The following is a 26,460-nucleotide window of genomic DNA, read 5'->3' as shown; positions in this document are numbered from 1 at the left end:
AGGAATTGTCTAAAATGCGTGCGAGGTTAAACCACATCCGCAAGTTTAGGCTGCTTAAAATGTGCTTATTAATGCCAAATAAAATATCCAGCACAAATGATTAGGGATGCAACAATAACTGAAATATCGTGATATTGTATCGTCAAAGTTCTTACAATAATATCGTGGACTGTCACAATATATCAAATTCGAGGTATGGTGCAGCAATATCTAAAAATAAAAAAAATAAATAAAAAAAAAAGACAGGGAACTACATAGACCATAGACCATGATCCTTTGCTCCATTTCAGTGTAGACAACAAGAAGAAATAACAGTTCTAAGCAATTTTAAGTCTTAGTTCTTTGGATTAAGTCTTGTCATTAAGTTTTGTTCGCAGCCTTCACAAAATATCACAATAAATATCCTATTGTGAGATGTATATCGTAAAATATCGTACAGAGAGATTTGGATATTGTTACATCCATAATCGTAAGCTTTAAATATCGTTCCATGAGGTTCATACCGTGACGATATCGTATCATGAGACTTGGATATCGATACACCCCTACAAATGATGTATAATAGGCAAACATGAATCATTTGTATATTTTACTTTACATTCATATTTAGTTTGCGGGACTGCAGTTTATCATCACGCCCTCCCGCTCCCACATTCTGTAAATCCCGCTTCCGCCCTCGCCCGCAATGAGCTTTCAAAATGTGTCCCGCGCCGCACTGTTTTGCATTGGGTCCTGCGGGGGTGCACGGCTCTTCATGAAAACTACTACTTGCTGACATCACAAGGTGGAACAGAGCATTTTGAGCTTTAAAAATAATAATAAAGGATTACTCAAACTGAATGAAACAAAACACAACTCCAGGTTTTTGAGGTGGTAACAACATTCTATCATGCCTAAAAGCTCACAAGAGTCCTGAACTTAAAAGCTGTACTAAGTAACTTTTTGAGGGGGTTGTATCCATGGAGATGTTACAGCTGTGCCTGGAATGTTCCACAGTATGGTATTAAATGTATTTACCTCCATGGAACCAGAGCAGGTGGCATACGTCAGATCTGTGGAGAATAGAGATGTAACGATATCCAAATCTCATGGTACGATATTTATTGCGATATTTTGTTGAATATTGCTACTTTTTCCTCTTAAAATGCCTTGACAAGTCTTAATTGAAAGAACTAAGACTTAAAAGTGTTTAGAATTGTTATTTCTTCATGTAGTTTGCACCAAAACAGAGCAAAGGATCATGGTCGATGTAGTTCCCTATGTCTTTTTTTAGCTATTGCTGCACCATAACTCTTAATTTAATTGAAAAAACTTGTAATTCGATATATTGTGATGGCCCACGAGACTTTTGACGATACGCTATCACGATATTTTGATTATTGTTACACCCCTAATGGAGAGGAAACACCATTTACAATAAGAATGGATGTGTTTGAGATTGTAGAGTAATAAAAGTACATATAATTGAACTGGGTGGTGTGGAGCATTCCAGACAAAGCAATAACATCTCCACGGGGACAAGCAGCCGGTGGTTCACAAGCCCACCATTACTGTTTTGCCCTTTGGAGGTTACAGCCCTATCGACTCCCTCGTTCTTACAGTATAGATAGATTGTCATTTTTACTCTCTAAGGTTTCCGGCATGAGGCAAGCAGCTTTTCATACGTCGTTTTAAACCGGGTCGAGACGAATGATCTAATCGCAGAGTCTGGGAGGGATTGTAGATGGTTGTCTCTCGGCGGAGAGGCGTTCAGGGAGAGAAAAATGGCGATGTCAGCTACGGCTCACATGCTCTACTTCTCCATCTGCTCCTGTGTCTGTCAAACTTCACTGGCAGAAGCACAGACTGTATCTATCTATATAGTACTCGAGTGCAAAGGCGCTACAGACAGCGCACTTTGTTTTGACTGGTTTGAGCAACTGGTGATGATGTCATGGGTGAAGCAGAGGAAAATTGTACCCAAGAGTGGATTAAATTGGGGGTTTATTTGGGAGACTGAGTTACATAACACAGATGACAGAGAATGGGTGAAATGGGGAGGGGGAAAGAACCAGATTTTGTGATGGAAAATGTTCTAACTATAAAGGATTTGGTTCAGACTGAAGATATAAACATTACAAGTACAATGCGCTGGCTTACGATCAGTTTACATATCTCCAATACCATGTCAGACTAAGAACTGTGTAGTTCAGGGGTGAGTTAAAACTTCACAGACACACTTGACGATAAACAGTCCATTACCACATAGAAAAAACTTCGAAAAGAAGTTAAACCCCAACCAAGTCCTTACCCCCATCTTGCAATATATATATAGTTGCCTTAATACTACCTAAACAAGTAAAAATAAGAATTTGTGAATGGAAGACCAGTTCCATCCATAGGTTACAGAAAGTTTAAAGCCCCTTTTATAGTAATTAACAATTAAAAACCAAATATCATATGTCATTGAAAGTCCTCAAATGGCACCTACCAGAGGTGGGGACTTACAAGTCGTGACTTGGACTCGAGTCAGACTTGGGTTACTATTTTTAGGACTTGAGACTTGACTTGATAAAATGGACTAAGACTTGGGACTCGACTTGGACTTGAAGGTCAGTGACTTAGGACTTGACTCGGACGTGAGGCCTGTGACTTGAGAAGACTTGAGAAGCACTTTTAAATCTGAATTCTTTCTATTCTGACTGTAATGATTCACACTAAGATCTTGTCAAGACATTTAAAAAGGAACAATTTACATTTTTACAACTCTTATATAAATACTCATATATAAATATACCATGACTTTTTAAGTATAATTTAGCTTAAAAGTCATATAAATCGCAGATATTTAAGCTACATTTGGTATTTTGGTTTAAAGACTTGAAATGACTTAAAGCTCAAAGCAGATGACTTGGACTTGACTTGGACTTATGAGCCAGTGACTCGAGACTCGACTTGGACTTGCCTGTATTTGACTTGGGACCTGACAGACTTGAGGTCAAAGACTTGAGACTTACTTGGTCCCACCCATGGCACCTACCAACAGGAAACTAAAACCCATTGACTAAAATTGTAATGTTTGTTTTTTTTTAATCTATTTTATTTTTTAGTACTGCTTTTATGTATTGATTTTATTCTTATCATTTTATTTATTAATGGTTGGTTGGAACATAATTCTACAGATTATTATTTTTTAAATACAATATTTTACATTGCTATGTGAAGCACTTTGAAAACTGTCTTGTTTATAAAATGTGCTATACAAATAAAACTGGATTGGATTGGATTAAGACTCCACTGCCCATTTTAACAATAAAAAACACCCCCAACCTTGACTTGACTTGACCCACTTACCGTCCTGCTCTGATGGAAAAGGGGCATTTAAAGTGATGAAGTTGGGAGTCTATTTTGGGGCTGTGAGGTTGTGTGAGGAGAAAAAAGGTAGACCACGGCCAAGGCCTTACCTCCATGTTGCAGTATATTGTTACCTAAATATTATGGCACCGAGTAAAAACATCATTTGAATATTCAAAAAATGTCCTTGTTGTAAAAAAGAAAATAGCAATACTAGTAATTGATAACTAATTGGAAAACTGGTTAATGTCTAATAAAGAATCATCATTATTTTAGTTACAGGGTACTGGTAGTGTGACAAAAAACTTTTTAACCATTCTAGTTGAAGGCTACATGCTCGATCAATCACGGCACAAAGCACTTATCTAGACAGTGATCTGGATAATATCAATAATAAATATTCCCCAGTTACAATTTCTAGCAATCCAGTACTACAAATCAAGATAACTATGATTTGTTGTGACTCCCTTTTCTTCAAAATGTCAGTTAGTGTGAAACATACAACCATCTGTGGAGGTATTGCGGCATCCGTCTTTGTAATAAGTACCCAAATAAGACCACTCACCGCTGGCCAAAGTTGAAAGATGAAGAGTTTGACAAGTAAAAACCCAACTTAACTTTAAATTGATATCCCAGCATGCCTCAGTGCGCTCATCCTCCGGCCCTCAGGTTCTTTCTTGAGCTACAAACCGAGATAAACAGTTGAAAAATGTGTGCGCTCAAATGTGTCTGGATTTTTATAATCTCCCTTCTGCCCATAAACTGTTATTGTCTGTGGGACCCCCGCTGTGCCCACTAAATCAATACTAGTGCTGGTCTCTGTGCCCGTCACACGCTGCCCTCCCTCCCTCCCTCCCTTCTTCTCTCCGTCCTTCTCCGTCCCCCCTTCTTTGCAATAATCCATAACTGCAGGACAAAGGGGCTGACCCGCTCTCAGTCACCCTCGGGACCTTGGGTTTGTTCTAGGGGGATGGGTGCCCAGTTGACCAAAACACCAAATCTCAATCTCATTCCACTATACGCTTAAACCATATTACCTCTGGGGCCGGCGCAGGGTTTAAGAGGCCCATGAATAAACAATGATGTCATTTAAGTGAGACATGGCGACGTCATTTTGGAGAAGATTTCACACAGGTTCGAATGTAAAGTTGTTTTTTTTGGATTGGCAAACAGGCTGACAAGAAAGATTTAATTTTATCTGATCAGTTACTATCACAAGTTTTACGTATGTAGCTGTTTCAATTCTTACATTTTGAAGCACTGACATTCCCCTAAACCGCTAACAATAAACTTCAAAAGACTCAAAATAAATCTAGTTAGGGGGTAAATGCTCTGTCCATTAAGCCACAAGTCAATAAAAAAGCAATAATTTCAGCTTTTGTTTAATGTAGGATCAATATTTCATCTTATTACACTGCAAAAAACAATATCTAGGTAAGTGAAAATGACTTAAATTAAGAACTTTATTTGAGTAGATTAAAATTGACAAGTAAAATTATCTACTACGGCTGTAACAATAACCGAAATATCGTGATATTGTATCGTCAAAAGTGTCACAATAGTATCATGGACTGTCACAATATATCGAATTACAAGTTTCTTTGCTTAAATGCATGATTTTATAGTAGCAACAGCTTATAAACATAGAGAACTACATATCCCATGATGCATTTCAGTGCAGACAACATGAAGAAATATGTTTTTTACTTGAATTCTTGGGTTTATGACCAAAATAACCAAAATCTTGTCAAGGTATTTTAAAAGCAGAAACGTGTCTTATCTCCAAAATTAGCCTCTCCAAAATATCACAATAAATATTGTACCATGAGATGTATATTGTGATAATATCGTACCGAGAGATTTGGGTATTATCTACCAATGGAATAAGTGTGTTTTTCTTAATACAAGCAACATTCCATTTTGTTTCTTATTTTAACTGCAAAGAGATGTTGTTTTTCTTATCTTAAGTGTAGCCAGATGTATTTTAGTACAAAAAGTCTTGTTCCACTGGTAGATAATTTTACTTGTCAAGTGAAATTTACTCAAATCATGATAAAAATATCTTAATTCAAGCAATCCTAACTTGGCTAGATTTTCATTTTTGCAAAGTACAGGTCCTATATTATGTAAAATTGACTCTTGTCAGCTTTAAGGTGTGTTATAATGCTGCTTCCTCATCAAAAACATGCCCAGGGTTGTTTCATTCATGTTTCCCTAATCCTTTGTTATTAGTCTGTCATCTCAAGGGCTACGTTTATATGATGACGGTCTGAACAGAAGACACAAAAGTGGTGTTGTGTCTTCAGTTTTTATTCTGTGTTTAGACAAGCGTTTTCAGGAGGAAATCTGCGTGCATATGGTGACGCAAAAGTGTGTGGAATTCGACGGTGTATGCATGCCAGGCAGCTAGATGGTGACGCAAGGTGGTGATGTTTGTGACGTAAACGTGTACGCGACGTGAGTAGATCTGACCAGAGTTTTGCGTCTTGGGCAGTGTAGATGGGAACGCTACGGGGGAGCATATTCAACTTTTCCACTCTGGAGGGTGGTTTCAGATTTTGGGGTTTTTAAGCCTCAAAAACGCCGTCACCGTCTAAACCAGGGATCTCCAACCTTTTGGTTCCGGTGAGCTACCTTTACAAAAAAAAAGTGCCGGAGAGCTACTCATTTTAGCGGTCGCAGGAAACTGAGTGGATATAAAAGGGCAAGCCTTGGTGTTGTGCAGTTAGACGCCTATAAAACCTAAAACCATGATCCATTTATTAGTACACAAAGTTCAAAATAACACATTTACAGTGGTAATTAATCAAATTTGAGTTATTCAGTACAATATGTATAATTTCAAAATTAAGTTAACAGCTACTACCTTTTAACTATAGTCAGTGTTGGGAAGGTGACTTTTAAAATGTATTCGCCTACAGATTACAGATTATATACCCCAAAATGTAGTTTGTAACGTAATCCATTAAATTACTTAAAGTGAGTAACGTAATCTGAATACTTTGGATTACTTGGTTTGCTGTAGAGAAGCAAAGATTGTTTACTGTCCTGGTTTAGACCTGGTTTAGACCTGGTTTAGACCTGGCTTTAGATCTGGTTTAGACCTGGTTTAGACCTGGTTTAGACCTGGTTTAAGCCTGGCTTTAGACCTGGTTTAGACCTGGTTTAGTCCTTGTATAGACCTAGTTTAGACCTGACTTAGTCCTGGTTTAGACCTGGTTTTAGTCCTGGTTTAGACCTGGTTTAGACCTGGCTTTAGACCTGGTTTAGACCTGGTTTAGACCTGGTTTAGTCGTAGTTTAGACCTGGTTTAGACCTGGCTTTAGACCTGGCTTTAGACCTGGTTTAGACCTGGTTTAGACCTGGTTTAGACCTGGTTTAGACCTGGTTTAGACCTGGTTTAGACATGGTTTAGTTTTAGACCTGGTTTTAGACCTGGTTTTGTGTCCGGCAATGAGTGGAATTACCAAAAAAAAAAAAAAAAAAAAAAAGAAAAACAAAAGGGGATATAGCCCAAAATGTGAAAACAGGAAAATACCTCTGTGTAATCCATTTATTTGAACCAAGTAACTGTAATCAAATTACCACTCACTTAAACAGTAACTGTAACCGAATACAGTTACTCATAATTTGTACTCTGATTACGTAACTCTGGTACATGTAATCTGTTACTCCCCAACACTGACTATAGTTCAGTAGAGATGAGCAATTCCAGGGCTGTAATCATCTAAATGATTCTAGTGAAGGTGTATGGAGTTTAAAAACACAGTGGAGCACTTCCTGTATGACATCACAAAGTGGAAGAGAGTGTTTTCAGTTTGAGAGAAGAGCTCGCAAACACCTAATAGGGGCAGGGTTTGTGTGTATGAATGAAATAACCAAACTCCAGGTATGTTTTTGGTGAGTAAACAACATTATAACGCAGATCAGAATATAACGTGATGTGGGTCTTTTAAAATCTAAAATCCTCAAAATGGCTCCAGAAAACTAACACCCATTGTATTAAGATTCCACTGGCCATTTGAACAATAAAAACACCTCCCAACCTTGACTTGACCCACTTAGCGTCCTGCTCTGGTGGAAAAGTGCATTTTAAGTGATGGAGTTTGGGCGTCCATTTTGGGTCTGGGTTGTGTGAGGTTCTTATCAAAGCCTGAGCTATGCAGAGTGCCAGCAGACATAAACACATTCGCTTTGCAGTTCCAGCCAGCACACTCCATTGAGAAAATTGCACTCAAGTTTTGCTGTCTCATTTCTTACAGCGGTTTCCTCAGACTTTGTTGATGCAATTCTGTAAATAAAAAAGTCATGAACAGTTTGTATTAGAACAAAAGTTTTCAGCGTTTTTCGGTAGAGGGAATTAAAGTTGCAGCTGAAAGTGATACAAATATTCCCTATCCGGCCGTATTTCACCTGACATTGATTTTTGTGGTTTAAGACATCTGCCAGTGGCCAAGAGCATGTATTATTTAGATGTAGTCCACCTGCCTTTTATAAAATACGAATATTTTCAGCGTAATCCCCCAGAACCCTCGAATACTTTATACATTCCCAAATTGGCATACATAAAGAATTCATAGCAGATTATAAAGTAGCCTAGCTGAAGGTGAAAACACAGTGGAAAGTATCTATCTGCATTTTTTCTACTTCTAAAAGAGAATATAACTTTTTAAATAAAGTTTTTGTAAACGTTCAAGTACTTTTGAATCGTGGTACTGGAATAGTGACTAATGTGTATTAGTCACAGTTGGACTTGTTGTAGTTGTAGAATACTTGAAGTAGGTCTACTAATAGAATTACTAGTACTAAAGTAGTATTATCTTGAGTTGTAGTAGTTGTTGTCCTACTATACCTGTAGTAGTTGAAGAATACTTGAAATAGTAGTTGTAATAGTAGCAGTAGCAACAGCAGTAGCAGTAGCAGTAATCATAGTAGTGAAAAAATTGTAGTATTTGTTGCAGTTGTCAGAGTTGCTGTAGTTCTGTCATTGTAGTTCTACTAGAGTTGGAGTAAATAGTAGTTGTAGTAGTAGTAGTAGTAGTAGTAGAAGTAGTAGTGGTGGTGACAAAAATGTAGTATTCTTGTCCAATTGTACACATTGTTGCAGTTCTGTTATAGTTATTGTAGTTGTTATAGCTGTAATAACTATTAGGAGTAGTAATAGTAGTTGTAGTAGTAGTTGTTGTTGTAGTGACAAAAATGTAGTATTCGTTTCAGTTGTACACGTTGTTGTAGTTCCTTTTTTGTAGTTGTTCTATAGTTGTAGTTATAGTAATAGATATAGTTGTAGATGTAATAACCATTAGCAGCAGTCATAGTGGTAGTATTAGTAGTCGTAGCAGTTGAGGTAGTAGTTGTAGTAGTAGTAGTAGACAAAAATTGTAGCACTTGTTGCAGTTCTATTAGTTGTTCTAGTTCTGTTATTGTAGTTCTACTATAGTTGCAGTAAGTACTAGTTGTTATAGTTTTAGAATCCTTGGAGTTGTAAGTAGTTGCAGTCGTAGTTGTAATAACTCTTAGCAGAAATAGTGGTAATAGTAGTAGTAGTAGTAGTAGTAGTGATAGCAATTTTAATATTCATTGCAATTGTACTAGTTGTTGTAGTTCTTCTAGTAGTAGTAGTTTTAGAATATTTGCAGTAGTAAGTAGTTGTAGTAGTAGTCATTGTAATAACTATTAGCAACACCAGCAGTAGTAGTAGTAGTAGTAGTAGTAGTAGTAGTAGTAGTAGTAGTAGTAGTAGTAGTAGCAGTAATCCTAGTAATGTAGTAGTAGTAGTGACAAAAATGTAGCATTTGTTTCAGTTGTACTGTTTGGTTATTGTAGTTCTACTATAGTTGTAGTTGTTATAGATGTCGAATACTTGGGAGTAGTAAGTAGTTATAGTAGTTGTAATAACTATTAGCAGCAGTAGTAGTAATAGTAGTAGTAGTGACAACAATTGTAGTATTCATTGCAGTTGTACTAGTTGTTGTAGTTCTTCTATTATAGTTGTAGTAAGCAGTAGTTTTAGAATACTTACAGTAGCTGAGGTAGTAGTTACTATAATAACTCTTAGCAGCAGCAGTAGTAGTAGTAGTAGCAGTAATTCTAGTAATGACAAAATTGTGGTATTTGTTGCAGTTGTGCAAGTTGTTGTAGTTCTGTCATTGTAGTTCTACTAGAATTGTAGTCAGTAGTAGTCGTCATCGTAGTAGTAGTAGTGACAAAAATGTAGTATTCATTTCAGTTGTGAATAATTACAGCTACTACAAGTTGTTGAAGTACAACAACTTGTAGTAGCTGTAAGTATTCACTTTTACTGTACGCAGTAAATTGCAGTTGTCAGTGATAAATTCAAGCCATCAGACAGATTTCATTTATTGAAGCAGCACAGGGTCCACTTGTTTTTCTTCACTTTTGTTCTGCCCAGTTTAGCGCCACAACACGGAGCATAATGTACCTGATGTTTACAGTGTGCTTGTGTCCGTTCTCCTCTTCATATCGAGTAAATAGGCTGTAGATTTCCCTGAGGCTGGTGCAGAGCTGCGTCTTGTGCCTTTAGGCTGTTTTTCCTGAGTTTCTGCGCTCGTAATTAGCTTGTAATGAGTGGAAGCAATGAGCACTACATGGCTCACCTCCAAGCGTCCCTGTGCTACTGTGGAGACATCTCTTTCCGCTGGTGCCCATCCAAAGTTGTATATTGGCTTTTGCGCGTGTTTAATTTAAGGCAATAAACTAGGCCAATTTAAATTTGTCTTATAGGATTTGAGGAGACTAGCGCAGTCAGCAGTGTACGAGAATTATGTGTGAGCCACCAAAGAAAACTGTCTACCTCCTCCTATTGAGCGTGTATGTGTACAGTTGGCAGGGTTTTTGTCTTCTATATTTATCTGTTCTCTTCCATCGTCAGGGTTTAAGTAGGGACAAGTGATTTAGTATAAAGTTTAGTTTAAAAAGGATTCTTCTTACTTTTTTTTTTTAAGTAAATAAATAGTGTAAAAATTGCTAGAAAAAAATAAATAAACATAAATAAACTTAATTACACAATCCATTTTTTTTGTATTTTAAATGGCAAATCACAGATGGTCACATTTTTAAACAACACCTTCAATATTCACCCATTCTCACAAAGCACAGGTCCTGAGGTGGGTTAAGTGCAGGGCTGCTGGAAGTCATTTTTAACAGGGTGCTGTGAAAAAGTTTTTTTTTTTTTTTTTGGTTTGTTAGCCTATAGCCTATAGGCCTATTTAAAATACATTTTAAATATAAATAAATAGATTGAAATAGATGCATCAAGAATCTCGGACTTCCGGTCATCGTGCAATGCATACTGGGAAGGATTCTCCGAAAAAGTGAGCATCAAACTGCCGTGTTTGAATTGTCCAGTGGGATGCGTCTATTGTCAAAGTAAATCTTTTCTAGTCTTTTGAACCATATCACTTTTGTTTCTGCTTCTGATATTGTCATATTTTAGTTTTGGGATTCGGACATCGTTAATTGTGTGGTTGTTGGATCCTAACAGCGAAAAACGGCTCAAGAAATTTGTTTGCGAACTTCATAATTGTAAAAGGGAATCAGATGTGTGTGACTGCAAACTAAAATATGACAATATCAGAAACAGAGACAAAAGTGATATGGTTGAAAAGACTTGAAAAAAAAGATTGACTTTGATAATAGACACATCCCACTGGAAAATCAAACATGGTGGTTTGATGCTCACTTTTTCGGAAAATCCTTCCCAGTTTGCACTGCGCGATGACCGGACGTCCGAGACTCTTGATGCATCTATACACTTTAATATAGTCTCTGACAATTTGAGAACAATGTAAAATAATGTAATTTTTTTTTTTGTCATTCACTTTTTATTGGATTTTCATCTTTTATAAGGACACACATTAAAAACAGACAACATTCAAACAGTAAGAACAAAACAAAACAAAACAGACATAACTACGTCATACAAAGTCGGGTCTTTTTGTCATTACATACCTCAACCATTTTGACCAGTAGATTTCTAATATATCACTCTGGAGCTTCAGTTTAGAACAATATAATTTAACACAATTTAAGAACAAACAAAATCTCCCTCTCACCATTTCCCGCGGCCACGGTTAAGTGTCTTGCCCAAAGACACAACAACAGTATTCATCTGTGGAATCTGGATTTTTGTAATGCGCTCTAGGGCTTTCATACTTGTCTACAACAAAAGAACTTGGTCCCTGCCTGAAACGATCCTCCGACCTTCGGGCTGGGGAACCGCTGCTCTAACCCAGTGTTTCCCAAACTTTTTTTCTCTCATATTTTAAAAGTCACAAATCTTCGCAACCCAAGTCAATAGATATTATTCCTAAATTACAAAATAAATGTGTGACCATTATTGAACATTAATGAGGATATTTTATAGTTGACGATTGAGTGATTGTGTCTCTCTGAACAAATAGTATTACTCAAGTTTTAAACACTGAAAACTTCCCACAGAAAACTGGTCAGGCAAGGCGGTACTGCCAAAAAAGTGAGGAGCAGGGGATGGTTTAGTGAGTGAGGATATATGTATGTGTATGTATATTGCAGACCTACATGCAGATCGTGACAAGGCGACCCAAACAAAAATCTCTTGTGACCCACTTGAGAGTTGCGACCCAGTCTTATGTTCTAACCACTGTGCCATTGTCACCTCAGTGATTGGACCAATGATGTTTTATGTAGAGAGTGGGATCTGAATTGGCAACCTTTGGATCACTCTACCAACTGAACTACTGTCGCCCCATTTTACAACCTTATTATCTGGTAGCAAACTGAGTATTACACAAAGTGTTGTTGGCAGCATTTCTGAACTACAATAACCAAAAACAAAACAAAGGAGCCATATGCGAGACCCCTCCACTCATCCCCGTATTGCAGTGGAGATGTCTATAATTTCCAATACTGGTTTTGCTCCAAAGTTCGAGATTGGAGAGCGTTTGGAGAGGCCGACATCTGCGTTGTACGAGGACTGGCATTCTCTGTGTAAACACTTGGGGGCGCTCTTGTACATAAGTGGTCCCTCTCTCACTGCAGTGCTAATTCTTGTGGAGTGAGGTAAGAACACTCAGAGTAGAGCAGGGTTTCTTGTGGGTTGCCTGTGAAAGGATCTTGTTATTGTGTTCTTGTGGTGTGTCTAAACTCACCGCCACGACTGGAATGTTTTTCATCTGTGGTCGAATATACAGTAGGCCTCGAGTGCTAAAAAGTACTTAGCGGTGTTATTAGATACAGACATACACAGAGAAATACTGCGTTTTGTAGTAGACTAGAAGATGTATTAATAGCCAGTCAAGTTACCATTGTGGTTTTGCAGTTAAATGTAACAGCTAATAGTAGTAATAGGCAAGTATTTATAGTAGCAGCCAGGCCCATTGACAGAAATTTGGGGGCCTGGGGCAAGAAGACTCACATGGGCCGCCCTCTAATAATAATAAACAGGTAGAGATTCCAATTCTGGGCCCCTAAAACCCTGGGGCCAGGACAACAGATCATCCCCACTTCAGATCAACTCCTCTGGTTATATTAATTTTTAAGTATTTGGTAAAACTATAGTAGTATTTGTAGTTATAGATGTAAATACTGAGTTCTTATTCCTGTAGTAGTAGTAGTTTTAGTAGTTTTTGTTATTAACGGTTCTATATTACGCAAAATTGTACTCTTTTGAGCTTTAAGTCATGTTATAATGTTGTTACCTCCTCAAAAACAGACCTAGAGTTGTGTTTTGTTTCATTCACACATTTGAGTCATCCCTTATTTTTAGTCTGTCTACATCTCCAAGGCTCAAAATGCTCTGTTCCACCTTGTGATGTCATGTAGTGGTACTTAACAGCTCCCTTTTACCTTTAGTTCAGTAGAGATGTGAAATTCCAGGACTGAAATCATGCAAATGAGTCTAGTGAAGGTGTGTGAAGTTTAAAAACACAGTGGAGCACTCCCTGCATTACCACATGACATCACAAGGTGGAAAGAGTGTTTTTCTATTAGCTTAAATATGCAGGGTTTGTGTGTTAAACGTGTGTGAATGAAATAAAACACACCTCCAGGTCTGTTTGTGATGAGGAAACATTAATAATAAATACAAGCGTAATACGGGTCCTTTAATGCAGGGGTCCCCAACCCCCGGGCCGTGGACCAGAACCGGGCCGTGGGTCGTTTGGTACCGGGCCGTGAAAGCGCGAACCCCCGCTCCCAAACGCCGCGCAGACCGTGCCTCCTCCCATGCTAAAAACTAGGACGAAACCAGAACTTTACCAAAACTAAAACCAGCACTAAAACCAGGTCTAAACCAGGACTAAAATCAAAACTAAAACCAGGACTAAACCAGAAAATAACCAAAACTAAAACCAGGACTAAAACCAAAACTAAATCCAGGACTAAAACCAGGACTAAACCAGAACATAACCAAAACTTAAAAGCAGGACTAAAACCAGGTCTAAACCAGGACTAAAACCAAAACTAAAACCAAAACTAAAGCCAGGATTAAACCAGAACATAACCAAAACCAGGACTAAAACCAGGTCTAAACCAGGTCTAAACCAGGTCTAAACCAGGACTAAAACCAGGACTAAACCAAAACTAACACCAGAACTAAAACCAGGGCTAAAACAGGATTTAACCAGGACTTGGACTGCATCTCTTCTTCGGCAAAATGTTGACGGACATAAAACCGGTCCGTGGCACAAAAAAGGTTGAGGACCACTGCTTTAATGTACACAAGCTTCAATTACTGCGAAATTCCTAGTATTAATATCCGTAGTATTAGCAGTATGCGTCACAGTCTTGCCTTTATAATCCGTATAAATCCTTATGCAAATATGGGTTCATTAAAGTATTCACTAAGTTGGAAGGAAAAAAGTTATTATTATACACAAAACAGACTTGGCACATCTTTTCTGTGTTTCTATCGGGTAGAGCTTTGTAGTAGAACTGCTCAGAAGTGTAGCTCAGTACTATAAAGAAAATGTATAGGGGACTGGCATAGGGGACACATGAAGAACAATGAGGAAACCTGAGCCCGGAGCCATATGCATCACATATGTTCTGAGAGGTAGAAACAGACTGCGGACGGACCCGAGCGACTGCCAACAATCAACAATCAGGACTGAAAAAATACAAAACAGAATGAATAAATGAACATGAAAGTTTATTTATGAAGAAATATGCTACAAAGAGGAAGTCCTAGTTGGAATCTGCCCAGCATCACAGCATCTTGTACTCATTAAATCTCACCATATTGCCACGCTGTATTTCACATTCTTCAGAGCCCGTCTCGAAGTGATGTATCTATAACCTGCATAACAAACGATTGCTTAGGCTGCAATTACAGGGTCCATTTCAACAAGTTCTGAAATCGCTCTTAGACTTGAAGGTTAAAACTTTCTTTCTCCATACTACTTTTGCGTTAAAGGTGCGTTACGTAACTCTTATCCGTGGAGATTTGAGATTTTCAGAATGTTCCACAGTATGTCTGTCTCCACGGAGGCGAGCAGGCGGCATGAAAAAAGGTCAAGTTACAGGTCAGATCTGTAAAGAGTTGACCCTGTTTGCTGTAAGAATGTAGGCTTCCCCGGCAATAAAACATATATAAGTGAGTGCATGCAGAATATTAGTTTAATGTCATACTGTGGAACATTCCAGGCAAAGCAATGGCATCACCAAGGAGCGAAACCCAACAGTATAAGGTTACGTTCACACTGCAGCCTGAAGTGACCCAAATCAGATTATTTTTTTTCCCCTATACAACCTGTATCTGATCTTTTAATGACAGTCTGAACGACACAGATCCGATGTTTTCAAATGTGACCCAGGCCACTTAGGTTACTTTCAGACTGCACGCTCAATTCAGATTTTTTTGTGATATCTGATGTTTCTGCGAGGTCGTTCACATTTCCAATTAAATGCGACTTGTATGTGATCTCCAGTGTGAAAAAGTAAACGGCCCAAAAGTGTCCCGCATGTGCACTGGAGACACGATGACGTCAACCGCAGCGAGCGTGCTCTGTGTTTACGGAAATTGTCTGAACATGGACGCGAGCATTGAGCACCTGGAGATTTTAAAGTTCCTCTCGTACCGGAGCCAGAACATGAACAACTTACTTGTTTTAAGGAGGAGATTGAGAAGGAGAAGGACGAGGTTTTTGGCCGTGGCATTTTGTGTTGCAGTGGCAGCGACGTCCGTTGAAAAAATGTGTGGATGTGGAGACGTAGCCAAGAGTGGTGAGTGGTGATGTGCTTCGCTTCAGTGACACGGAGTTCATTAACAATTTTCGCCTACTTCAGCGCAGAATAGTGACGTTTGTGGCTTGTTGATAACGTGTAGGTCGGATGAATGCACTTTGGCCGTTCAGACTGAAGTCGCATGTCAAAAGATCAGATATGTATCGGTTTTATGAGCACATATCCAAGTGTCCTGGGTCACATTTGAAAAAATCGGATCTGTGTGGTTCAGACTGTCATTAAAAGATCAGATACAGGTCACATAGGGGCCAAAAAATAGGATTTGGGTCACTTCAGACTGCAGTCTGAATGTAGCCTTGGATATGTGCTACTAAAACCAATAGACATCTGATCTTTTGACATGCGACTTCAGTCTGAACGGCCAAGTCACATTCATCCCATCTACATGTCAGGGTCGGAGTCTAAACAATGGAGGTAAAGCAAGGTTAGTGAGTTAATATTTGGTGGGATCACTGTTTTTGGAACCGGGTGGTTTTTGAAATGATTGTCAAAGAAATGGCCGAGCAAGGCAACAGGCGGTCTTGGCTACAGTGTCAACAAAAAATAAAGAGCCTGTGAACCAAATACAAGGAGGCTAAAGACTGAAACAAACAAAGTGGCCATGGATGTGTAACCTGTCCATTTTACCAAGAACTGGACCGTATTTTGGGAGACAAGCCCAGTGTTTAGGTGACTTCCATAAACACTGAGTACGCTCTGAGTGTGACAACGTTGTGTCCTCCAGTGCACATGTGGGACACTTTTGGAGCATTTAAAGTTCACACTGGAGATGACATACAAGTCACATTTAATTGGAAATGTGAACAACCTCGCAAAAAAATCCGAATTGAGCATTAAGCCCTGCAGTCTGAACGTAGCCTAAGTTACAAAGTCTTTAAATGTAGAAAACAGAACTAGTCGACTGGACCACTGCAAACATTTCAGAAGTTTTTCCTCAATCACCTTCTGCATTTCGAGCATCCTAATTATTCACCATGATGAGTTAAGACACAAGATCAGAGTTTACCGTCACAATAATACTAACAACTAAAATGCAAAGAGTGCAATTCCTGATTCTCTTACAATATAATGCTTTATAATTAATACAGACAGTACACAAACTTATTTTGACATTAAGAGCTACTTATATAATATACTTTTACTGAGGAAAGACAAATTTTGCTCACATACATGGAAAGAAATCTGGTACAAACTAGAAAAAGTCACCAGAAAACGTAGACGGAGCACCTTTAAGTTCAACGAAACTAAAGTAATGAACCGATGAAAATTTCTGAAACACAATTTCTGATCTGACGACGTAGTGAGGACCCTTTTCTGCGGGGCATGAAACTGTAGCTTGCACATTACTCCACCAGGTAATTAATCTCCATCACAATCTTCGTATGCCCTGTTCCTTTCACTGGGGTTAGCTGACCGTGAGGTGCTAGCCTGAGTGTTGAGGCCTGGCGATGCTTTGGGTTTGACAGATGGAATGTTACTTGACACGAATACAATAGAGTTTCTACAGCAGCCTGCAGCAAGGTGGAGGGTCAGAGCGTGCCAGTGGTGTGCGCCGGCTGAAATGGAAACCAAATTAACTTTAGCGAGCATTAAAGCATGAAATAAGAAGTACCAATGTGCTTTTTTACAATTAACTTCAAGGAAAAACTTCATTCGAAAGACTTTTTTGTGATGTGTAATTAACGAAAGATCGCGGCGACTGACTGGTCAGCTCAGTCGTTTATTTCGCGTTGGTGGAAGTTTGGATATTTTGATGAGTTTTGTATGTGTTGAGGAAGGGACAGTGGCCTATCTCATACAAAATTAGAAGGGAATTAGAGAGAATGAACTGTTAGCCACTGCCTTATTTTGCCCTTTCTCACTTTCTGATGTTAAATCTTGTCATATACTGTTTTTTCCATGTGGTTCTTATTCAACAATGTCTAGAATTGTCTGTTCATTTGAGTTCCTTCCTTAAAGTTGCTCCCATACAAGGTCCCCACAGTCATGGAAATCCTGGAAAAGTCATGGAAATTGAAAATGTCATTTTCCACTCTTGGAAAAGTCATGTGATTTTAGTATCTCTTTCACACCATTACAGCGTTCTGTAAAGTCAAACATGTCAGACTCAGGCCCCTGTGAGATCATATCAAATCTGTATTAGGGCTGACCTGCCGGACACAGATAGACACATTATTTATTTAAAATTGTGTTGTTATTTTACATTATGTTTGTTCTGGATTCAATGTTTAAGCAAAACTATTATTAACCATTTATTTTAATAAGAAAAGGTTTAACATTACATATCTTTAAAGAAGAGAACATGCAGATGTTGAAATTTTTCAATAAATATTTAGTTTGGCCCACGACTTTGTCTCCGTTTAAAATTTTGGCCTTCTGTCAATTTGAGTTTGACACCACTGTGCGTTAAGTTCTCATGAGGCTATTGTGATTATTTCCAAACATCTGCGCCTTTTGTTTAAAAGAGACGACAATAAATGCACTGACAGTATTTTGAATGTTAAACTATAAAACCAAACCATAAAGTGAGTGGAAAGAGTTCACATTTCATATTTAACCCTAAAATTCTGATCAATTCATGCAGGTGCTGTAAAGTCATTAAAAATTCACTTTAGGTCATGGAAAAGTTTTGAAATTTTGTCAGTGAAAAACAATGGGAACCCTGAACATAAAAGCTCTTGAAATGTATTTTCAATATTGGCAGTTCATTTTTTCACAAATTGCAGCGTTTGCAACAGACTGTATGGAATAAAGGGGTTTTTCCTGATCTAGAAGAAAATAGAACTGACCTTTTAACTTTTCTATCTTTAGTCATATAATCCTCAAAGTTTCTGGTGTCATTCGTCATCCTGCAAATGTATAAATTGTGTCCATCTTTCTATCTCAAAACTTTACTTTTATAATTGATCATCCATGAAGTTCTCCCCAAGCGAGCTACAGTTTTTAGTGGATATTATTATTATTATTATTATCATTGCATATTATATTACATGGATGTGCGTTGTACCCTGGTCCCATTATGCTTCATCCCTCCATGTTTGTAACATTTGAACCCCTGAAATCATTCTGTCACTTTCTTTACCATGCCAACATTTAAAACGTATTCTGTACTGTAAATCCCATTGTTTTGTCCACCCATAGGAGGCGCTGGTGTTTTCATATGGGACAGGTGGCCTACATACACTTCCACTGCATTTGGTGAGGTTCCCGTGGCTGCCTGCTTTTCAATGTTGAACCATACCTAGTACCTCCCTCTATCCGCAAAACCAAACCCCTTTTCCAAAACTCCCATGTAAAATCCCCCATAGTGAGCCTCCATGTTGTTAGATCCAGAGATACTGACCACAGTGACGTGATCCAGGGGGTAACTAGGGTTAAGTCCCCTTGACAGTGATTAGAAACAGTAGATCTATCTTGTGTTGATGGTCCATTTGCAGTGCACGCTCCAGTTTAAAGTCATGCCTACATCATTTCTCCATTGGGTGTCCATGTGTGCTCGTGTTGTGTAGTAAATGTAAGAAAAGTGTGTGTGCATGTCCGTGTCCCAAATGTTTGTGATTCAATGAAGCATCCGTAACCTCATGTCCATTTCCATTTATACAGTTAAGCCCAAAACAAGTTCATAGAAAAATTTAGTGAGGTTTTTTCTTTTCTTTGGTAATGCTTATGTTCTGTCTGGAAGTACAGCTGGAAAGATTTTATTTATTTATTTGTTAATAACCATCCCCCCCTTTTTTTTTGTCTAATTTTATTTTGTGTTTTATTTTATTTTATTTTAATTTAATTGTGTGTGTTTTTAATTTTATTTTGTGTGTTTTTTATTTCATTTTGCATGTTTTAAATATGTATTTGTGTGTTTTTATTTTATTTTGAGTGTTTTAATTAAATTTTTTGTGTTTTTATTTTATTTATTTTGTGTGTTTTTTATTTTATTTTGTCTGTTTCTAATTTTATTTTTAGTGTTTTAATATTATTTTTTGTTTTTTAATTTAATTTTGTGTGTTTTAATTTTAATTTCTGTGTTTTTATTTTTATTTTGTGTGTTTTTATTTTATTTATTTAGTGTATTTTTAATTTATTTTGCATGTATTTAATTTAGTTTTGTGTGTTTTTATACCGTATTTTTAATATTTTTTATTTTATGTTTTAAATTTTTATTTTAATTTTAGCATTCTTTTCCCACCAATCTTTATTTATCATATCAGAATTTATCAATATTTCCTATTCAGTTGCGTTTTCACAAATTCTTCAAACTTTATTCATAATTCTTCTCTGAATCTTACTTATTTTGATCACAATTCCGTGTCCACCATTTCTTCACTTGGCCTGTGGGTTTTAAGTTGCTGACCGGGGGTAACACAAACTTTGGGCTTAGCTGTAGCATTTCTAACTGTCCCATATGAAAACACTGAACAATTCTGACCGCTCGCTCGATAACATTGTCTCAAACTCTACTTTCTGTCCACAGGGGAGCGATAGCGAGTACGAAGTGGACCCCAACCGCCAGAAAACCCACTCCTTCGTGAACCACTACATCAGCGACCCGACTTACTACAACTCATGGCGGCGTCAGCAGAAGGGGATCTCGCGCGCGCAGGCTTACAGCTACACCGAGTCCGAGTCGGGAGAACCTGAGCACTGCGCGCCCCCCCCTCTGCCCCCGCTGCCCCCCTGCCCCCCCCAGCTCAGCTCCCCCACCCCGCAGCCCCCCCAGCCGCAGGCCCAGGGGCAGCCTCAGGGCCAGGGCACCCTCTTTAGACCCAAAGGCAGCCGGACTCCCACCCCGTCCCAGCAGAGCGCCAACCCGCCCGGCCAGCACAGCACCCTCTACAGGCCACCCAGCAGCCTGGCACCCGGCTCGAGGGCACCCATTGCTGGTTTTTCCTCCTTTGTTTGAAAAGCAACAATTTGGACTTTTAGGTTTGTGGGAATACTGAGGAATGTCTATGGGAAGTCAACACAATCAAGTCATTTGCCTTTGTTTTATATACAGTATCATTCTTTCTTTTCTTTTTTTTTTTTTTTTAAGTTTTGTCTCAACCAGTAGTTTTATACGCCTAGTTTTTGTGCTACACTTTTCCTGTAGAGTGAGTTTTTCTATCATTTTCTGTTAGCAACATTTTTATATGTTTACGTTGGTCTTGCATGAGTTTGTTTTTCGGACACCACTTTATAATAACGACGCCTTAATCAGCCTTAATAAAACATGAACAAAGACTTTCTGAATTTTATTACTGTCTTGAAGGTCATTTTAAACAGTTAGTAGTGATCCAAAGTTATTCCTCACTTACACTGCAAAAAACTAGTCAAGTTAAGATGACTTGAATTAAGAAAGTTTTATCATGACTTGAGTAAATTTCACTTGACAAGTAAAATTATTTGTGGAATAAGACTTTTTGCACTTAAAATATGAAAATACATCTTTCTATATTTAAAATAAGATAAACAACAACTTTTTGCACTTAAAATAAGAAACAAAATTGAATGTTGCTTGAATTAAGAAAAATTAAAAACAACTTATTCCACTGGTAGATCATTTTAGCCTGATTCATCAGCCAGTTTCACTTTGTGGAAACCGTCTGACCTTTCAGCATTAGGATTTGTTCGCTCGATGGTAGGCGAGTACTTTTTTGTATTTAACCAATCGCTGCTATTTGGTTTCACAACTTTTTGCTGTCACGGTAATCCTACCAACAACTAGCCTGCTAACAGTGCACCTCCTGATTACTGGACAATACCACGATTTATAATTAGATGCAGACAACACACAGCTGATTTATTTTGACGTCAAGAGCTGATAATAATAATAATATATCTGTACAGTTCCTTTAATTCATATCAATTAATAGTTTATTAATAATGATGAAGTCTTTAATCATGCTTTATTAAGGCTAATTAAAGTGTATTTATTATAATGTGTTACAGTTTGTTTTTTTTTCATTCTAAGGGTTATCTTGATTCTGTACAAAGTGGCACCAATCTGAATCACAGTATATAAATGTATAAATATATACTATATATAGTAGGTAAACATAGAAGACGTCTGGGGTTCAGTGGAGACTCTAATCGTCCGATGGAGCCATATTGTGGAGTACAAAAGAGACATTTGCCTGGATTTAAATACGAACACGGTTGTAAAAAAAAGGTCACGACACACTCTCGGCTAATGCCAAATCGAACAGTTCCAGATGTCTTGGCCGGGAGCTTCGGACTTCGCCGGACAATGAGGATCTAATCATGGGTTTCCGTGGTAACCGCTCTCTCTCTCTGGCCTGAAGTCTGGCGATTAAAGGCCGGCGCTGGTCATTGTCAGGGGCCGTGCAGAGCCTGAACGGGCGAAGAGATTTAAGGAAGTCTTGTATATCTGAACATGTCTTTGTGAGTGTGCAACGATGCCTATAGTCACACTTACTGTATTTATGTATCGAACACTTCAAGGAGAACCCGTGTTTTTGACTACGGCATCCAATCGCTACAAGGAATTTTAATCGGACAGAAACTGGCTGCAAACACATCCCAGGTTTTTCCAGTTCTTTCGTTCCCGACCTAAGAACTATCGGAGTAATTATGGACAATCTGCGCAATGTTTTCCTCAAAATTTCAACTTGGTGAGAGGATTTTTCCTGCTTTTGTTCCTTACGGTGTAACTGTTCACTTGTCATGCCCTTCGAAAACGGCGCGCGGTGGTGTTTTTAGGCGCCAAGAGATGATGTCATCGAAACGCCTCACCTCTTTTCCCTCCCCCCTTTGTGTAATCGATCACTGTACTCCACAATGCTAGTGAAAGAGCGTGTGTCGGGAGCGGCTGAGATTTATAGATCATTCTTCTTTGTGTGTCTGGTTTGAATACGACCTCCAGTACGTCCTGCTGCAATTGTAAACCTGCCTGGAGTAGCGCCACCTAGAGGCCGGGCACAGTCAAGTCACGGTCCTGGCGCGCTCATAATTGCTATAGTGAAGAATAAAGTGGTGTGCTCTAGACTTCAACGCTTAAAAATGAACAAAAAAAAAAAGCTCATTGACTTTTTTTTTTTTTTTTCTCCGTGGAGTGATTTCATTGTACGCATCAAACGCTTATCATGCAGAATCTGAATGAATATATGAACACAGTACATTTCTGAAATAAATTATTTTTCAATGTTAGCCCGTCTGATCCTTCTGTTTGCTTTGTGTTGTACTTCTGCACTGCTGGATCCTGGAGATAAAGAGATCAGGACAGGATGTCATAAATCAAACAGAATCGTCCTCTCTGTAGTCAAAAGAAAGTAAAAACTAAACCACAGTAGTGATACTCTTGAGTAGGGATGTAACAATAACCGAAATATTGTGATATCGTATGGTCAAAGTTCTCACAGTAATATCGTGGATCGTCACAATATATCGATTTACAAGTCTATTTGCTTAAATTAAGAATTATGGTGCAGAAATAGTTAAAAAAAGACAGAGGGAACTACATAGACCATGATCCTTTGCTCCATTTCAGTGTAAGCCTGATTCATCAGCCAGTTTCACTTTGTAGATACCGTCTGACTTGTTAGAATTTGTTCGCTCGACGGTAGGTCGATACTTTTTTATTTAACCAATCGCTGCTATTTGGTCAAGACATATGTAATTCGCCGCTAACAGGGCTAACTCGTAAATTAAGCTTTTCCCAAATCCCGTAGGAAGAAGGACAATAACGTCTTTCCCCTTGATAAAATTCATTCCGGCTTTAAATCCTCGATCTTGGGAATCATTGCCAACACAGAAGGTATGGCTCTTCACTGATTGGCTGGTTCCCGAACTCGCATTTCCTGGGTTTTTGCAAACCGTCTAGTGTATTCTGATTCCTGATTCCTGGAGAGAAATGAAATTGAGCGGAGGCACTAGGTGGCACCAGTCTGGCTATTTTAGTGCAGACTACAAGAAGAAATAACAGTTATAAGCACTTTTAAGTCTTAGTTCTTTGGGTTAAGTCTTGTCAAGGCATTTTAAGAGGAAAAAGTAGCATATTTACAGTTTTGTTTGCCTCCACAAATATCACAATAAATATGGTACTGTGAGATGTATATCGTGAAAATATCGTCCCGAGAGATTTGGATATTGTTACATTCTTAATCGTGAGACTCCTCATCGTATCATGAGCTTTCCCACGATATCGCAATAAATATCGTACTGTGAGGTTCATACCGTGACAATATCGTATGTGAGACTTAGATATCGTTTCACCCCTACTCTTGAGTGATTAATACTTGAAGTAGTTAAAGATGCACTATGTAACTTTTCTGGTACAGCGTCTGCCACCTCATGCATATTATGAAGAAGCCTGAAGAAAAAAAGAAAAACAAGCATTTCTACTGTGAATGGTCTCCTTTCTCCACAGATTTGACCCGTAACTTGACCTGAAAAGTCTTATCCTATACTGTGGAATATTCCAGGCAAAGCAATAACATCTCCATGGAGGCCGGCAGTTCACCTTTTATGGCCAATCCCATTTCTAATTTGTACCCCTAGCCCCAAGAAACTGAGCAACAAGGAGTAGGGGTTGAAAGTAAAGCCTTACCAACTGGGACACCACTTCAACAATCACATACGTCATCAATAGTCTCCGTCAGCTTTTATGTAAGCAGACACAACAAACTTTTCCTAGAAATCCAACATGCCGTCTACAGTTTGTGAACTTCTTTGGTCTCTGTGGTTGTGGTAGCAGCCATCTTGCCGGTGATTCACAAGGGATTCTGGGAAATTGCTCATACCCCTCCGTTTGGAGTGTGCCTCTGAAAAGTCTTCGTTTGGAGAGGTATATAACACTACCACTTTCCCCCACCCCTCTGCTTAACGGTAACTGTGACACCCCTGCCCCTACATGTGAACACACAAAAAGTAGGGACAGGGGAAAGTGGTGTGGCCAGGGGGGTGTAATGAGATTCAGCCTTAATGTGATAAAATATCCATTAGGTTATTATGAGGCATTTACTGAGAATTCTAAGTGCAATAATTTACATGTACATCACCTCCGTCACGTCTCCAGTCCGAGACCTGTGCTTCTTAGAAAGTGTTAAAATGTAATGAGATGGTTTACACCACGGCGTCACGTCTCAGATCCAATATGCAAGTTGTCTATTTTTGACGTTTGAGTTTCTGTAGAAAATGAAAAAGGTGAACTGGAAGTTGGATACGGCTGGATACTTCACTGAACAGCACGAGTCCAGCTGGTTCTGGTTTGGAACATAAGCGTTAACATGCACACACCAATGAGAAGCAATGTGAAGTCTCAGAAGAACGCACGATATAAGGTAAGCAACTGTTACATAACCAAATATAAGACAATTACTATCATCCATCTGAAAGACTCAATATCAAGACTTTATTTTTTTTTCCAAGAGTTTTTCCTGGATGTTAAGGCTGTGAATTTGGTGAAGTGCTGCTCTTCTTGATTCAGCTTGCAGATCAGCAGTCTCTTCAGTTTGGGAATTCCTGATGTTGCGTTGCCCAGGAAAAATCTGTGAGCTGCTGCATCCTGTTTGTATCTAAACAAAAAATGAATTATTACTCACAAAATATATCAAGATGCATGTCAAAATGTGCAGTTATTATGTCATATTGCCCTAAAGCAGACATGTCAAACTCAAACTTAGCCCACGAGATCATATCAAACATGTATTAGAGCTGCCCGCTCTAAAAATGTTGTATTATTTTACATTATGCTTATTCTGGATTCAGTGTTAACTATAGATGCATCAAGAATCTCGCACTTCCGGTCATTGCACAATGCATACTGGGAAGGATTTTCCAAAAAAGTGAGCATCAAACTGCCATGTTTGTTTCCCCAGTGGGATGCGTCTATTGTCAAAGCCGATCTTTTCTAGAACCATATCACTTTTGTTTCTGGTTCTGATATTGTCATATTTTAGTTTTGGGATTCGGACATGTAATTGTGTGGTTGTTGGATCCTAACAGCGGAAAACGGCTCGAGAAATTTGTTTGTGAACTCCATAAATGCAAAAGGGAATCAGATGTGTGTGACTGCAAACCTCTGTTCAAACTGTTTCTCTTCCCAACTGAATTGAAAAATAGTGAAAGGTGAAGGTGATGGGCAGAACTGATACACAGGAAGGACAAAAAAAGTTAACCTTTGGCTGCCTAATCCTCCCGAGTTTGCAGCGAACATTTTGTATGTGGAGCGACAACAAAGCGGGATCCCGTTTGTTAAGCGAGAGGTGCAGAAGACAAACAGACTGAGCTCGCACTTTCTTGTTCTTATGGTTTTACAGCAACATCACGTCTTAGTCTCTTTGCAGTGGAAGGTGTTTCTTGGTGAACAGCTGGTACCTTTTTCTTTTTAAGTTCGTAACCAAGGTTGACCGAGGGATCGGGATTTTGCTTTGTTGTCGCTCCACATACAAAATGTTCGCTGCAAACTCAGGATGATTTAGTCAGTCAAAGGTTTCCTTTTGTGTCCATCCAGTGCATCAGTCCTGCCCATCGCCTTCACCTTTCACTATTTTTCAATAGTGAAACAGTTTGAACAGAGGTTTGCAGTCACACACATCTGATTCCCTTTTGCTTTTATGGAATTCGCAAACAAATTTCTTGAGCCGTTTTTCGTTGTTAGGAACCAACAACCACACAATTACGATGTCTGAATGCAAAACTAAAATATGACAATATCAGAACCAGAAAAAAAAGTTATATGGTTCAAAAGACTAGAAAAGATCGACTTTGTCAATAGACGCATCCCAATGGGAAAAAAAACATGGTGGTTTGATGCTCACTTTTTCAGAAAATCCTTCCCAGTATGCATTGTGCAATGACCGGAAGTCCGAGATTCTTGATGTGTGTTTTATTAAACATTTATTTCAATAAGAAAAGGTTTAACATTACATTTCTTGAAAGAAGAGAAAA

The 26,460-nt window shown here is 38.5% G+C and overlaps 1 protein-coding gene across 1 annotated transcript in view; it reads left to right on the top strand.

The window, feature by feature from the left end:
- Positions 1–20,473, top strand: part of sdk2b (sidekick cell adhesion molecule 2b) — a 277,914-nt gene extending 257,441 nt beyond the window's left edge. The window contains exon 44 of the mRNA XM_020918287.2: positions 20,045–20,473. Coding sequence (XP_020773946.2) covers positions 20,045–20,473 — 429 coding nt within the window. The remainder of the gene's footprint in view (positions 1–20,044) is intronic.
- Positions 20,474–26,460: the final 5,987 nt, after the last annotated feature.

Source organism: Boleophthalmus pectinirostris, unplaced genomic scaffold (assembly GCF_026225935.1).
Source record: "Boleophthalmus pectinirostris isolate CB_2022bp ecotype Guang Dong unplaced genomic scaffold, ASM2622593v1 HiC_scaffold_14, whole genome shotgun sequence".
NCBI lineage: Eukaryota > Metazoa > Chordata > Actinopteri > Gobiiformes > Gobiidae > Boleophthalmus > Boleophthalmus pectinirostris.
The sequence above is the reverse complement of the archived record's forward strand: the minus strand, read 5'-3'. Positions and strand labels throughout refer to the sequence as shown.